Source organism: Lithobates pipiens, unplaced genomic scaffold (assembly GCF_037356315.1).
Source record: "Lithobates pipiens isolate NorthernLeopardFrog02 unplaced genomic scaffold, aLitPip1_a1.2 Scaffold_22, whole genome shotgun sequence".
Lineage (NCBI taxonomy): Eukaryota > Metazoa > Chordata > Amphibia > Anura > Ranidae > Lithobates > Lithobates pipiens.
Window position 1 is genome coordinate 13,614,632 of NW_027507784.1, and position 15,150 is coordinate 13,629,781.

The 15,150-nt window shown below is 47.4% G+C and overlaps 1 protein-coding gene across 1 annotated transcript in view; it reads right to left on the reverse strand.

Moving 5' to 3' along the window:
* LOC144000403 (3-oxoacyl-[acyl-carrier-protein] reductase FabG-like) overlaps positions 1 to 13,653 on the reverse strand; it is a 28,215-nt gene extending 14,562 nt beyond the window's left edge. Inside the window, exons 1-4 of the mRNA XM_077494215.1 lie at positions 13,572 to 13,653; positions 5,366 to 5,536; positions 5,024 to 5,202; positions 4,445 to 4,538 (exon numbers count right to left, since the gene is read on the reverse strand). Of these exons, the coding sequence (XP_077350341.1) occupies positions 4,445 to 4,538; positions 5,024 to 5,202; positions 5,366 to 5,536; positions 13,572 to 13,592 (465 nt within the window). The 5' untranslated portion in view covers positions 13,593 to 13,653. The remainder of the gene's footprint in view (positions 1 to 4,444; positions 4,539 to 5,023; positions 5,203 to 5,365; positions 5,537 to 13,571) is intronic.
* Positions 13,654 to 15,150: the final 1,497 nt, after the last annotated feature.

The window sequence follows — 15,150 nt, forward strand, 5'->3', positions numbered from 1 at the left end:
TCAACTCTTCTGGGAAGGTTATCCACAAGGTTTAGGAGATGTGTCTATGGGAATGTTTGACCATTCTTCTAGAAGCACATTTGTGAGGTCAGGCACTGGTGATGGACGAGAAGGCCTGGCTCGCAGTCTCCGCACTAATTCATCCCAAAGGTGTTCTATGGGGTTGAGGTCAGGACTCTGTGCAGGCCAGTCAAGTTCCTACACCCCAAACTCGGTCATCCATGTGTTTATGGACCTTGCTTTGTGCACTGGCCCAAATCATTTGGTGGAGGGGGGCTTATGGTGTGGGGGGGGGAGGGGAGATTATGGTGTGGGAGGGAGGGGGGATTATGGTGTGGGAGGGTGGGGGGATTATGGTGTGGGAGGCAGGGGGGATTATGGTGTGGGAGGCAGGGGGGATTATGGTGCAGGGTTGTTTTTCAGGGGTTGGGCTTGGCCCCTTAGTTCCAGTGAAGTGAACTCTTAAGGTATCAGCATACCAAGACGTTCTGGACAATTTCGTGCTCCCAACTTTGTGGGAACAGTTTGGTGACGGTCCCTTCCTGTTCCAACATGACTGCCCACCAGTGCACAAAGCAAGGTCCATAAAGACATGGATGAGCGAGTATGGGGTAGGGGAACTTGACTGGCCTGCACAGAGTCCTGACCTCAATCTGATAGAACACCTTTGGGATGAATTAAAGCGGAGACTGTGAGCCAGGTCTTCTCATCCAACATCATTGCCTGACCTCACAAATGCTCTTCTGGAAGAATGGTCAAACATTCTCATAGACACACTCCTAAACCTTGCGGATGGCCTTCCCAGAAGAGTTGAAGCTGTTAAGGGGTCGAGGCCAGGACTCTGTGCAGGTCAGTCAAGTTCCTCCACCCCAACCTCGCTCATCCATGTCTTTATGGACCTTGTTATAGCTGTAAAGGGGGAGGGGGGTGGGCCAACTCAATATTAAACCCTACGGACTAAGACTGGGATGCCAGTAAATTTAATGTGCATGTAAAGGCAGGTGTCCCAATACTTTTGAAAATATGGTGTACGTGTATCTGTCTTTGTGCTGCACTCCCTGCACAGAAAATGGGCTCTCACCAGGAGCGCCTGGTCCTGTACTAACATTTGGGTCCCAGGACTCCCGGTCCAGGGTCACCTGATCGCTAATTGGCTATCACAGTGACCCATCGCTGTGCCACTCGCCCCTATGTTTTCTTTCCTTTTGAATAGAGAGTCTCTCATACATTGTGAAAGATGTACATAAACAAAAGTGTGAAAAAAAAAAAAAAAAAATTAACCCCCTTCAATAGCGGTAACTTTTACCCCCTGCCTGCCCAGGCCAATTTTCAGCTTTCAGTACTGTCAAAGTTTTGAAGGACAATTACGCGGTCGTACAACACTGTACCCAAATTAAATGTTTATACATTTTTTTCTCGCACAGGTAGAGCTTTATTTTGGTGATATTTAATCACTGCTGTTTTATTTTTTATTTTTCGATAAATAAGAGAAAGATGAAAATGTTAAAAAAAAAAAAGCAGCATTTCTTCATTTCTGTTATAACACTTTGCAAACAAATTATCTTTCTTCATAAATAAAATGTATTCTGCTACATTTCTTTTCTGAAAATAACCCATGTCATATCCCGAGGCCCTTAGAATGCCAGGACAGTACAAGTGCCCCTAAAGGACCCAATTTTGGAAAGTAGACAGTCCAATGTATTTAGTAAGAGGCCTGGTGAGTTTTTTTGAAGTTGTAACTTTGTCACTTTTTTGGGGGAAAAAAAAACAAAACAAAAACACTTTCCACAACTTTTTTTCTTTTTTACACACTGTCACCAGAGCAGTAAAACAAAAAACAAAACAAAAAAAAAAAAATAATAATAATAATAATAATAATAATGATTATTTTTCTTTTTTTCTTTTTATTTCTTTTTATTAAATTTTGTCCTTTTTTTTATACTTTTTTTTTTTTTTTCTAACATACTGTAACCAGAGTAATACATTGTTACCATTATAACTATTCTACTATTCTGAGGAAGTGATCAAGATTATTTTATTATTTTTTTATTTTAATTTTTTAACACATTTTTTAACACATTATGATTGCTTATACCAGTCAATTTCATAAGCAGCCATTTTTACTGAAAGAAACTGGTTCATTCAGTGTCTTTGAGAATGGGCAAAGATGGGCTGTGGTAAAGATAGGCTGCGATTGGTCGCACCTGTACCATGTGATCACTGTGACCAATCAAAGCTAGCAAAACAATAGTCCACAATGAATGGCTTGAAAAGAAGCCATCCGTTGTTTACAGCCGTCATGTGATCTGCTGTGATTGGTCACAGTGATCACATGGTATTGGCAGCGGGCCAGTATAGTGATCAGTCATTGGCTGTGTCTCGTGTTGAGGTTTATAATTTATGTCATTTTAAACTGGAGAGGGAAAAACAATGCTGTGAAAAGAGAGTGTCATACCAAACAACTGAGTGTCCACGTGTATTTATCTAATTTTAATACTTTAGATGTCATTAAAAATTAGACAATGAAGAGAACATGTGAATAAATAATCCTATGGTAATGCCCAATCCATATACAGTAAATGATTGCAGTGACCAGGATAAACAGCACACCATTGCTTGGAGAACACAGGGAAAGTACATTAGGGGGAACATGGGGAAATGAGTACTGCTTGGGAGGACACAGGGAAAGGGGTATTACCGGGGAGAAGACAGGGAAAGGGGTATTACCGGGGAGAACACAGGGAAAGGGGTATTACCAGGGAGAACGCAGGGAAAGGGGTATTACCAGGGAGAACACAGGGAAAGGAGTACAGCCGGGGAGAACACAGGGAAAGGAGTACTGCCGGGGAGAACAAAAGGAAAGGAGTAATGCCAGGGAAAACACAGGGAAAGGAGTAATGCCAGGGAGAACACAGGGAAAGGGTATTGCCGGGGAGAACACAGGGAAAGGGGTATTGCTGGGGAGAACACAGGGAAATGAGTACTGCCGGGGAGAACACAGAGAAAGGAGTACTGCCGGGGAGAACACAGAGAAAGGAGTACTGCCGGGGAGAACACAGAGAAAGGAGTACTGCCGGGGAGAACACAGGGAAAGGAGTACTGCCGGGGAGAACACAGGGAAAGGAGTACTGCCAGGGAGAACAAAAGGAAAGGAGTAATGCCAGGGAGAACACAGGGAAAGGGGTATTGCCGGGGAGAACACAGGGAAAGGGGTATTGCCGGGGAGAACACAGGGAAAGGAGTACTGCCGGGGAGAACACAGGGAAAGGAGTACTGCCGGGGAGAACACAGGGAAAGGGGTATTGCCGGGGAGAACACAGGGAAAGGGGTATTGCCGGGGAGAACACAGGGAAAGGAGTACTGCCGGGGAGAACACAGGGAAAGGAGTACTGCCGGGGAGAACACAGGGAAAGGAGTACTGCCGGGGAGAACACAGGAAAAGGAGTACTGCCAGAGAAAACACAAGGAAATGCATACTGCCGGGGAGAACATAGGGAAAGGAGTACTGCCAGGGAGAACACAGGGAAAAAAAGAGTACTGCCGGGGAGAACACAGGGAAAAAAAGAGTACTGCCGGAGAGGACAGAGGGAGATGAGTACTGCCGGGAAAAGGGGTACTGCCAGGGAGAACACAGGGAAAGGGGTATTGTCGGGGAGAACACAGGGAAAGGAGTACTGCCGGGGAGAACACAGGAAAAGGAGTACTGCCGGGGAGAACACAGGAAAAGGAGTACTGCCGGGGAGAACACAGGAAAGGGAGTACTGCCGGGGAGAACACAGGAAAAGGAGTACTGCCGGGGAGAACACAGGAAAAGGAGTACTGCCGGGGAGAACACAGGAAAGGGAGTACTGCCGGGGAGAACACAGGAAAAGGAGTACTGCGGGAGGGGGAACTTAGGGAATGTACTGCTAAAAGAACACAGGAAATAAAGAGTTCTGCCAGGAAAGACATGGGGAAAGGAGTACCATGGCATGTTATCAAAGATCCAATATGTAAGAGGCTATTTGATTGATCTCAGTCACCACCACCCCCCAATGTGACAATGCCCAGGACTGGCAATATGTTGCATTATACTGAAGTATGGGGACATGAGTTTGTGTCCCATCTGCAATAGAAGGTAAGTGATCACAGGTTGCAGGCTTTTTACCCATAACCGAGAAAGAGGCATCACCCATAAGGTTATGCGATAATGCTGGGGGGTGGGAATCCAAAATGGAGAACAACAAATATTTTGTAATATAAAAACAGTGGATATGTATGTATTGCAGGTATGTGTTTATATATTTTGTTTTCGGTTTGAAATTTGGAGAAAAAATAAATGAGTATAGAAGGAGAATCACAATGGGGACACTGTTCTTTAGTGCATCATATCTCACTCAGAAGACAAAAGAATATTCTGAAGGCCTCATCTATTTCTTATAGAGGAACATAAAAAAATACTCACTGATCCCCGACCTAAGAAGCTGGATACGTTGACGATGTTTCCTTTGGTCTTGATGAGATGAGGCACCGCCAGTTGAGATAGATACAAAAGAGACCTGGAAAAGTCCAAAGATGAGGGGAAAATGTTACAATCGCTCTCACTCCTTGTTCTGCAAAGTCTAAACGCTTACAAAAAACGAGCAGAGCATAATAAACCCAGTAACTGGTCTAATAAATTCTCCTGGGCCTCTGCCATAACCTTAATGTTAGCATCCTCTCTGATAGCTCTCACTAGGGGCTCTATCGCCAAAGCGAAAAGGAGATGAGACATGGGACATCCCTGCCTGGTGCCCCATTGCAGAGAAAAATGATTGCCTGGCAGTTTTATACTAATTGTGGGGGAAAAAAGGACGTAAATTTTGTTTGGGTACAGTGTCGCACGACCGTGCAATTGTCACTTAAAGCGATGTATTGCGGCATCGCAAAAAAATTGTCTGGTCTTTAAGGGGGCAAATCCTTCCGTTCCATAACTAGTTAATGTTTTAAATCACCGATACCATATTCCACACTTTTCCCATACTAAATAATCCCTTTATCTCACCGCACATTGGTATTCATCACACGATCATAATCCTCCAGTGTGGTGTTCTCTATTGACCCAAATGATGCCATCCCCCCGCAGTTCACCAACACATCCAGCTGTCCAAAGTGACCGACTGTCTCCTCTACAATTCTCTGGAGGACCTTCTCATCTGTCAGATCTCCGAGGACCAGGAGGGGCTGCAGAAAAAAAAAAAATACATTGATAAAATAACCAAGGTGATACAGGACATTGGGGGGGGGGGGGTGGAAGATGAAGGTCCCTAATGAAAGTGACACACAGAGAACACATGAGGGGACAGTAATGAAGGACACCCACAGTACATATGACATGTCACGCCACCTTCATGCTGGAGGTCTCTTCACAACGCTGGGCCGTCTCCTGCAGCTTCTCCTGATTTCTTCCATTTAGGGCCAGTCGGGCCCCCAGACCAGCGAAGAGGATGGCAGTTCCAGCCCCAATTCCAGAGCTGGCTCCTGTCACCACACACACCTTCCCATGCAGGGACACCACCTGGAAATTGACACAGAATGGAAGATGAAGATGGACACAAAACCCGGGGACTGCTAAAACCATTAACTTCACGTGCGACCGTGATGTGGGAGGACAGGTAGTTCTGTGCACAGAACAATTCCTGCACCTTTGGCTGCAGGAATAAAATGGAGTCCCTGTTCCCTGAACACACAGCTGGGGCCCCCTGACCTCAAGGGCCCAGAGACAGTGCCCCCTCCACATTGACTCTTGTTTGTGTATCCACCTCTGGACTTGCTACCACTCAATAGAAGAAGAGGTTATTATTAGTAGTAGTAGTAGTAGTAGTAGTTTGTGAAACGCTGACTCGTGTGTTGCCCTCTCCATTCCGATCACACCCAGCAGTTATTTATAATGTTACAATGTAGCCAACAGGAACATCTCACATCACACACAGGGTTACAGTCTACATCAGGGGTGCCCAACTGCTGGCTCGGGCCCAGCACTCTGAGGGGCCCCGCAACCTCCTGCTCTGGGATGGTGGTTCGGCAAGCCCAGATCGCTGGTTCCTGACCCGCCAACCCAGAGCTTCAGTAACCTGAATGGAGCCGGTGGTAGAGGAAGCACGACTGCGGAGGGAGTAGAGCCGCATAAGCCGATGCTTCCTGTATAGCAACAGCTGCTCTCCCAGATGGAGTTATACCAATTGCACTCCGCCTGGGGCAACAACAGCCGGCAATACCTGTAGCAAGGGAAAAAAGGACAGTTTATATTATAAAATCACAGTGTATATATGGGCATATCTCTTCTGCCCTGGTTACTCTGGGCTGCTTTCAAATCAATCCATAGGTGCAGTGCATGTGCGGGTTACCTGCACTGACCCATAGACTTCTGTTATTACCTGCACTGACCCATAGACTTCTGTTATTACCTGCACTGAGCCAACGACTTCTGTTATTACATGTACTGAGCCATAGACTTCTGTTATTACATGTACTGAGCCATAGACTTCTGTTATTACCTGCACTGACCCATAGACTTCTGTTATTACCTGTACTGACCCATAGACTTCTGTTATTACCTGCACTGACCCATAGACTTCTGTTATTACCTGTACTGAGCCATAGACTTCTGTTATTACCTGTACTGACCCATAGACTTCTGTTATTACCTGCACTGACTCATAGACTTCTGTTATTACCTGTACTGACCCATAGACTTCTGTTATTACCTGCACTGAGCCAACGACTTCTGTTATTACCTGCACTGACCCATAGACTTCTGTTATTACCTGCACTGAGCCAACGACTTCTGTTATTACCTGCACTCTGACCCATAGACTTCTGTTATTACCTGCACTGACCCATAGACTTCTGTTATTACCTGTACTGACCCATAGACTTCTGTTATTACCTGCACTGACCATTGACTTCTGTTATTACCTGCACTGAGCCAACGACTTCTGTTATTACCTGCACTCTGACCCATAGACTTCTGTTACTACCTGCACTGACCCATAGACTTCTGTTATTACCTGTACTGACCCATAGACTTCTGTTATTACCTGCACTGACCCATAGACTTCTGTTATTACCTGCACTGACCCATAGACTTCTGTTATTACCTGCACTGACCCATAGACTTCTGTTATTACCTGCACTGAGCCAACGACTTCTGTTATTACCTGCACTGACCCATAGACTTCTATTATTACCTGCACTGACCCATAGACTTCTATTATTACCTGTACTGAGCCATAGACTTCTGTTATTACCTGCACTGACCCATAGACTTCTGTTATTACCTGTACTGACCCATAGACTTCTGTTATTACCTGTACTGACCCATAGACTTCTGTTATTACCTGTATTGACCCATAGACTTCTGTTATTACCTGCACTGACTCATAGACTTCTGTTATTACCTGCACTGACTCATAGACTTCTGTTATTATCTGTACTGACCCATAGACTTCTGTTATTACCTGTACTGACCCATATACTTCTGTTATTACCTGTATTGACCCATAGACTTCTGTTGTTACCTGTACTGACCCATAGACTTCTGTTATTACCTGCACTGAGCCATAGACTTCTGTTATTACCTGCACTGACCCATAGACTTTTGTTATTACCTGCACTGACCCATAGACTTCTGTTATTACCTGCACTGACCCATAGACTTCTGTTATTACCTGCACTGACCCATAGACTTCTGTTATTACCTGCACTGAGCCATATACTTCTGTTATTACCTGCACTGACCCATAGACTTCTGTTATTACCTGTGGGGTTTGGTACGTATTCTGAAAGTGCACAACACCTGCAGGATATAATAGAAGTCTATGGCAAAGTGCAGCTAAACCACAGGAAAGTCACAGATGCACTGCGCTGCACCCCTCGGTGTGGGTAGGCCACAGCAAATTATTGTGAAAGCAGCCTAAGGCCCCGTTCACATGACCATTACGATCGGGTCTGCCTGTCCACTTTTCAGGTGCTCCCAATTGGACCCCCCATTCACCTCTATGGAGCGGTAGATGTAAACAGACTTATGTCCATTTACACCCACTTACCTCCAATCCAATCTGCTAAAAAAAAAAAAAAAACACAGAAGGGGGTCCGTTCCCCTCTGTCTGGGCGGATCAGACCGGACAGCCCAAAGTGTAGAGCGGGCTGCGTCCATGTCAGCTCTGCATATGCAAAGTGGACCCATCACCCGCCCTCTCCGCTCATTGTGATCAATGGACGGTTACCAAGTCGCTTAAGTGGCCCTCGCTCTTCAAAAGGTTGGGCATTCCTGTGACACCTTCCCCACGTGTTTTTGTATGTCCAACCAAACTTTTACTTTACTTGGATGTGGTGAGAAAGGATTAAAGGATTAGAACCCCCGCTGGGTATTTGCTATTCTAGAGCGATAGCCCCTTAGTTACTGTCAAGGTGACACTGAATTGAATGAAAAAAATAGAAATTGGAATGAAGGGACTTTTAAGGTGCCTAAAACAATGAAAAACGATAACATGTATAGTAAAAGTAACACATTTCATTTAATACATTTGTTAAAAAAAGATATAACAATCTTTAATTTAAAATAGCATCAGACTGAGACATTAAAGAATAAAGTATAACTACTGTAGAAAAATGTGATTCTCGACATGTTTCGCTAGAATATATAGCTTCTTCAGGAGATTTGTAATTATCTGCGTACAGCGTATTCACTGCAATATATAAAGAAATACATAAGACCAAATGTAATGGTGAAAACAAAGGACAAAATGTCTTCAAACATCTTAAAACAAAAAGGAAAAAACATAATTGCACAGGATTGACTGGAACTGTTCTTACCCCAAAACAGAGAAAAGTTCCAGTTGATCCTCTGCAATTTTGTGTTTTGTTTTAAGATGTTTGATTGAAGTCATTTTGTTCTTAGTTTTCACCATTACATTTGGTCTTATGCATTTCTTTATATATTGCAGTAAATACACTGTACGCAGATATTTACAAATCTCCTGAAGAAGCTATATATTCTAGCGAAACACGTTTTTGTACGGTAGTTATATTTCATTATTTAATGTCTCATTCTGATTATTTCATTTTAAATTAAAGATTTTTATATCTTTTTTTAACAAACGTATTAAATAAAATGTGTTACTTTTACTATACATGTTATAGTTTTTCATTGTTTTTTTTTAGGCACGATAAAAGTCCCTTCATTACAATTTCTATTTTTTTTTCTTCAATTAATTTGGGATGCTGAGCCTTACTCCACCTATCTTTAGCCGATTCACTTGACTTCCTTAATGAATTGAATGGACAAGGGAAGGGAAAATTGGAAAACAAACAAAAAACAAAACAAAACAATGATGACAATCTGACAGGGAGGTCTCCACCTTAATCTGAACTCCAGGAAAACCGCTAAATACAAGGAGAAAATACATCTATGGGAGCCGTTTGATCTTCAGAGGGCGTGCTATTCAACCAGTCTTCTGATCCAGACCCCAGGGCTGGGACAAGGGGTGGGCAGGAGGGGCGGCTGCCCTGGGCACTGTGGTATCATGTGAGGTGGGGGGGCACCACATGGAAAATGGGGGAGGGAATTTGTGTTGGAAAGAGGGATTTGGGAGGGCAGCAGGGAGTAAGTATTGTTCTAGGAGGGGAAATTTGGGGGGTATGCTAAAATGTAAGGGGGGAGGAGGAATGGGGGAAGAAGATTTGTGCTAGGAGGGATGATTGGGGAGCTTTGTGCTGGAAGGGGGAATTTGCAGTGGGGTTATTGGGAGGGGCAATTTTAGGGGTAGAGAATTTGTGCTAGGAGGAGTGATTTTCTTTTGGGGGGGCACTTGAATTGGGGGATTTGGGGGATGGGGGGGTTAAGATTTGTGCTGGGAGGGGGGATTTCAGCAGGGGAGCAGATTTGCACTGGGAGGAGGGGGCATTTATGCTTAGGGGGGTGAAAAAGATTAGTGCTCAGTCTTTATATTTGTGGGGGAGGGATTTTTGATGACACATAATGCTCATACACCTTGGGGGCGGGTGCAGTTTGGCATGTTTGCCCTGGGCTCTGGATGACCTTGTCCCGGCACTGCCAGACCCCACCACCAGACGACACAGCCCGATCCTCGGTCTACAACAGGAGCACAGCTCGGGAAAAACACATCTGCAGCCTTCTGTTTGTACAGTGAAGGAGCCGAATCGCATGCAACAAGCAAGTGTCCTGCATATAGCAGAAACTGATTGGCATTTAGTAATCTGTGGGTGGCGCTGTGCAGAGGATTACAGGTGACCAAGACAGATTCAGGTACTTATACTAACTGTGTTTAACCACTTGCTTACTGGGCACTTAAACCCCCCTCCTGCCCAGACCAATTTTCAGCTTTCAGCGCTGATGCACTTTGAATGACAATTGCGCGGGCATACAACACTGTACCCAAATGACATTTTTATAATTTTTTTCCCACAAATAGAGCTTTCTTTTGGTGGTGTTTAATTACAGCTGGGAGTTTTATTTTTTGCTAAACAAACAAAAAAAGATGCAAAAAAAAATAAAAAATCATGTTTAACAGGCCCACTGGTGGGCACTGATAGGCTGCACTGGTGGCCACTGATAGGCACAGTTAAGGCGGCACTAAAAGGCACAGATAAGGCAGTACTGATGGGCACAGATAAGGCGGCACTGATGGGCAAAGATGGGCACAGATAAGATGGCACGGATGGGTGGCACTAATGGGCACTGATAGGTACCACTGATAGGCGGCACTGATGGGCACTGGTAGATGACATTGATGGGCACGGATATGTAGCACTGAGGTGCAGCACTGTTGTTGAGGCAGATTGTGGGCACTGATAGGTGGCACTGTGGGCACTGATGGGTGGCACTTTTTCCTATACTTAGGTGGCACTGGCAGGGGGGCACTGATGAGCAGGGCCCCAGCTGTCTGTGATCGGGACTGAAATCCCTCTCACGGCCTCCAGTGATCGGCTTTTTTTTCTCCTCGCGCTATCAGTGCGAGGAGGAAAAATAGCCGATTACCAGCTCTGTTGTGATCACATGATCAGCTGTCATTGGCTGACAGCTGATCATGTGGTAAGGGGTCGGGATCGACCCCTTGCTCCGATCTGTGATCAAGCGAGTCTCATAGACTCGCTGATCACAGAGCTCGCCGCGCGTGCACGGGATGACGTCAATAGACGCAGTCCCAGCAAAGCAGGTCCGCGCTGTAGCCGTCATTCAGCTATAACGCGGATCTCTAGTGGTTAAAAGATCTATTTTATCTATCTATCTTTATATTCCATTATCTTGTTTTTTGTTCCCAGCATCCAGCATACAGGTTTAAAAGGTCATGATAGAAATGCGAGGGGGTGTCATCTCTGTGCTCCAGAGCTCCCAGATAGCAAGAAATTGAGCCGCAAGTTTGAAAATGATTTGCCAAGTGATTGTTAGACTTGCCGGGTTTCAAAAGTTTGTTACGCAATTAAAGCAGCCTCTCCTGGCACTGCGGCACCGAGCGGAAGTTCACCTCTTCCCCCCTCCCTGCAATCTTCTGGGGCAAGTCACAGGTCCCAGAAGATTGCCCGGCCATTCAAGTCAGTGCGACTCGTGCATGCTCAGTGTGCGCAGTGGCTGTGAAGCCGCAAGCTGTCACAGCCGGGCGCCCACACTTTCAATGCCGGTGCCGTGGAGAGAAGGGGGGGGGGGGAGCGAGGCTTCAGGCGGCCGTGTCGCTGGACCGCGGGACAGGTGAGCAGGGCTGGGACAGGGGTGGGCAGGAGGGTCGGCTGCCCTGGGCACTGTGTTATCATACATGAGGTTCAGGGGCACCACAAGGAGATTGGGGGAGGGGGATTTGTGTTGGGAGGGGGGATTTGGGGGGCAACAGGAGGTAAAAATCATTCTAGGAGGGGAAGTCTGGAGAGGTGTGCTAGAAGTGGTGATTGGGGGGGGGGGGGGATTTGTGTTGAGAGGGGAGGTGGGGGAAGAGGATAGAGGATTTGTGCTAGGATGGGGGATTTGGGAGTTATTTGCTAAAAAGGGTAATATGGGAGGGTGATTTGTGCTAGGAGGGTACTTTTTTGGGGGAGAGGGATTTGTGATATTAAGGATGATTGGGGAGCATTCGTGCTAAGAGGGGAAATTTGGAGAAGGGTAATTTGTGCTGGGAGTGTGGGGAAGGGGCGGGGGTTAGTGCTCAGAGGGGAAATTTGAGGGGTAGAGGGTTTATTCTAGGAAGGGGGAGTTTTTGTGGGGTGGAAGGGGAATTGTGCTGGGAGCATGTGTGGATTTAGACGATTTGAGCTAAGCATGTAGATTTTCGCTCGATTTTCGGGGGTGGGGGGGATTTTTGCTGTCACATAATGCTCGTACATCATGGGGGGGGGGGGCGCAGTTTGGAATGTTCGCCCTGGCCTCTAGATAACCATATACCAGCACTGCAGGTGAGCGTCTGTTTATCAAAAGTCAGCAGCTGCACTTATTGTAGCTGCTGACTTTTAAATGGGTGGAACCCCGTTTTAAAGCGATTGTAAGAGCCGGTTCACGCGGAGGCGGCACGACTTGCAGCGCGACTGCCTCAGGTGACCTGCACACGGCGGCAGCGGCGACTTTCAAAATGACTTCTCTATAGACGTCAATGCAAGTCACCCCCAAAGTCATACAGGAACCTTTTTCTAAAGTCGGGGCAACTATTAAAACGGTTCCATTGTACAGAACGGAACGCGGCTTGTCAGGTGGCTAAGTCGCCCCAGTGTGAACCGGTGTTCTGGCAGATAGTGTCCGGCCATCATATAGCGTCCGCCCCGTACTGCGCATGCGCAGTACGGGGCACAAGAAGCTTCAGAAAATCTCCGAAGCTGAACGGCGCCTGCGCCGTGAGTGGAGGTGGTGGCCCCACCATCCAAGCGGATATAGGGTTGTGAAATCTAGAGGGCTGCTCGCCACGCTTCGGGCTCGGCCTCGCTGTGCTCGGCTCTTTTTTATTCCTACTCTATGTCCACTTGGATGGTGGGGCTAGAACCTGGACTCACGGCGCAGGCGCCGTTCATCCTTGGCTATTTTCAGGAATTTGTGTTGCTGTGTATTGCGCATGCGCAGTACACAGTGGACACTATCTGATGGGGGACCTTATATGATGGGACACCGGCTCTAAAGCTTTTTATTTATTTATTTATTTTTTTAAATAAACATGTTATACCTACCTCCTCTGTGCAAGGGTTTTGCACAAAGTTGCCCCCCCCATCCTCCTTTTCTGGGGTCCCGCGGTGGCGCTCTCGGCCCCTCTTCATTGAATGCCCCCGCAGAGACCCGTATTCCATGGGGGCACCCGTGCAGGCGCCTCCTGAGTCTTGCTGACAGAAGGACTCGCCCAAGCCCCCCCCCCCCCCCGCGTAACTGGATTTGATTGACAGCAGTAGGAGCCAGTGGCTCCCGCTACTATCAATCTATCCCTTGAGAACCAGAGACTGGAACGATCGGGTTCAGGTAAGAAAAATGGTGGGGGGGGGGGGAAGCTCTGGGGGGCATAGAATGCATTAAAGGTGAAAAACTCCTTGTGGTGACACTCTGCAAACTGACAAATCCTGCTCACCTGTTCCTGCTGTGCCGCCATATCGGTCCTAATCTGGAACTGTATTCACACTCAGCGCTGAGCGCCTCTGCTGAAAGAATGCAGAAGCTCAGGATAGACAAAGATTTTTTTTTTATTATTGATTGGTCACATTTCTGTGGAGAACCGGTCTGGGAAGTCTTTGTCAGAAGCTGCAAATGTATCCAGTGGTCAAAAGGATAACTTGTCACACATTTGCGGCAGTATTGAATTGTTAGTCTTGTGAACTTGCTGCACATCTTCCCTGGCAAGTTGTACACTTGCAGAGCACTTGAAGCACAAAGTTCTCGTTGACACTTTTCCAATTTGTAGGAAATTCGCATGGCGAGTCTCTAGCAAGAGGAAATTTGCAGCGGTCTACAGCGAGCCCCGCAAGTCACAAGTGCGAGCCCCGCAAGTCACAAGCGCGAGCTCCGCAAGCCTACAGCAAGAGTTATGCAAGCTTACATCGCGAGCCCCACAAGTCACAAGCGCGAGCCCCGCAAGTCACAAGCGCGAGCCCCGCAAGTCACAAGCGCGAGCCCCGCAAGTCACAAGCGCGAGCCCCGCAAGCCTACAGCAAGAGTTATGCAAGCTTACATCGCGAGCCCCACAAGTCACAAGCGCGAGCTCCGCAAGCCTACAGCAAGAGTTATGCAAGCTTACATCGCGAGCCCCACAAGTCACAAGCGCGAGCCCTGCAAGTCACAAGCGCGAGCTCCGCAAGCCTACAGCAAGAGTTATGCAAGCTTACATCGCGAGCCCCGCAAGTCACAAGCGCGAGCCCCGCAAGTCACAAGCGCGAGCCCCGCAAGCCTACAGCAAGAGTTATGCAAGCTTACATCGCGAGCCCCACAAGTCACAAGCGCGAGCCCCACAAGTCACAAGTGCGAGCTCCGCAAGTCACAAGCGCGAGCCCCACAAGTCACAAGCGCGAGCTCCGCAAGCCTACAGCAAGAGTTATGCAAGCTTACATCGCGAGCCCCACAAGTCACAAGCGCGAGCTCCGCAAGTCACAAGCGCGAGCTCCGCAAGTCACAAGCCCGAGCCCCGCAAGTCACAAGCGCGAGCTCCGCAAGCCTACAGCAAGAGTTATGCAAGCTTACATCGCGAGCCCCACAAGTCACAAGCGCGAGCTCCGCAAGTCACAAGCGCGAGCTCCGCAAGTCACAAGCGCGAGCTCCGCAAGTCACAAGCGCGAGCTCCGCAAGCCTACAGCAAGAGTTATGCAAGCTTACATCACGAGCCCCACAAGTCACAAGCGCGAGCTCCGCAAGCCTACAGCAAGAGTTATGCAAGCTTACATCGCGAGCCCCGCAAGTCACAAGCGCGAGCCCCGCAAGTCACAAGCGCGAGCCCCGCAAGCCTACAGCAAGAGTTATGCAAGCTTACATCGTGAGCCCCACAAGTCACAAGCGCGAGCCCCACAAGTCACAAGCGCGAGCTCCGCAAGTCACAAGCGCGAGCCCCACAAGTCACAAGCGCGAGCTCCGCAAGCCTACAGCAAGAGTTATGCAAGCTTACATCGCGAGCCCCACAAGTCACAAGTGCGAGCTCCGCAAGTCACAAGCGTGAGCTCCGC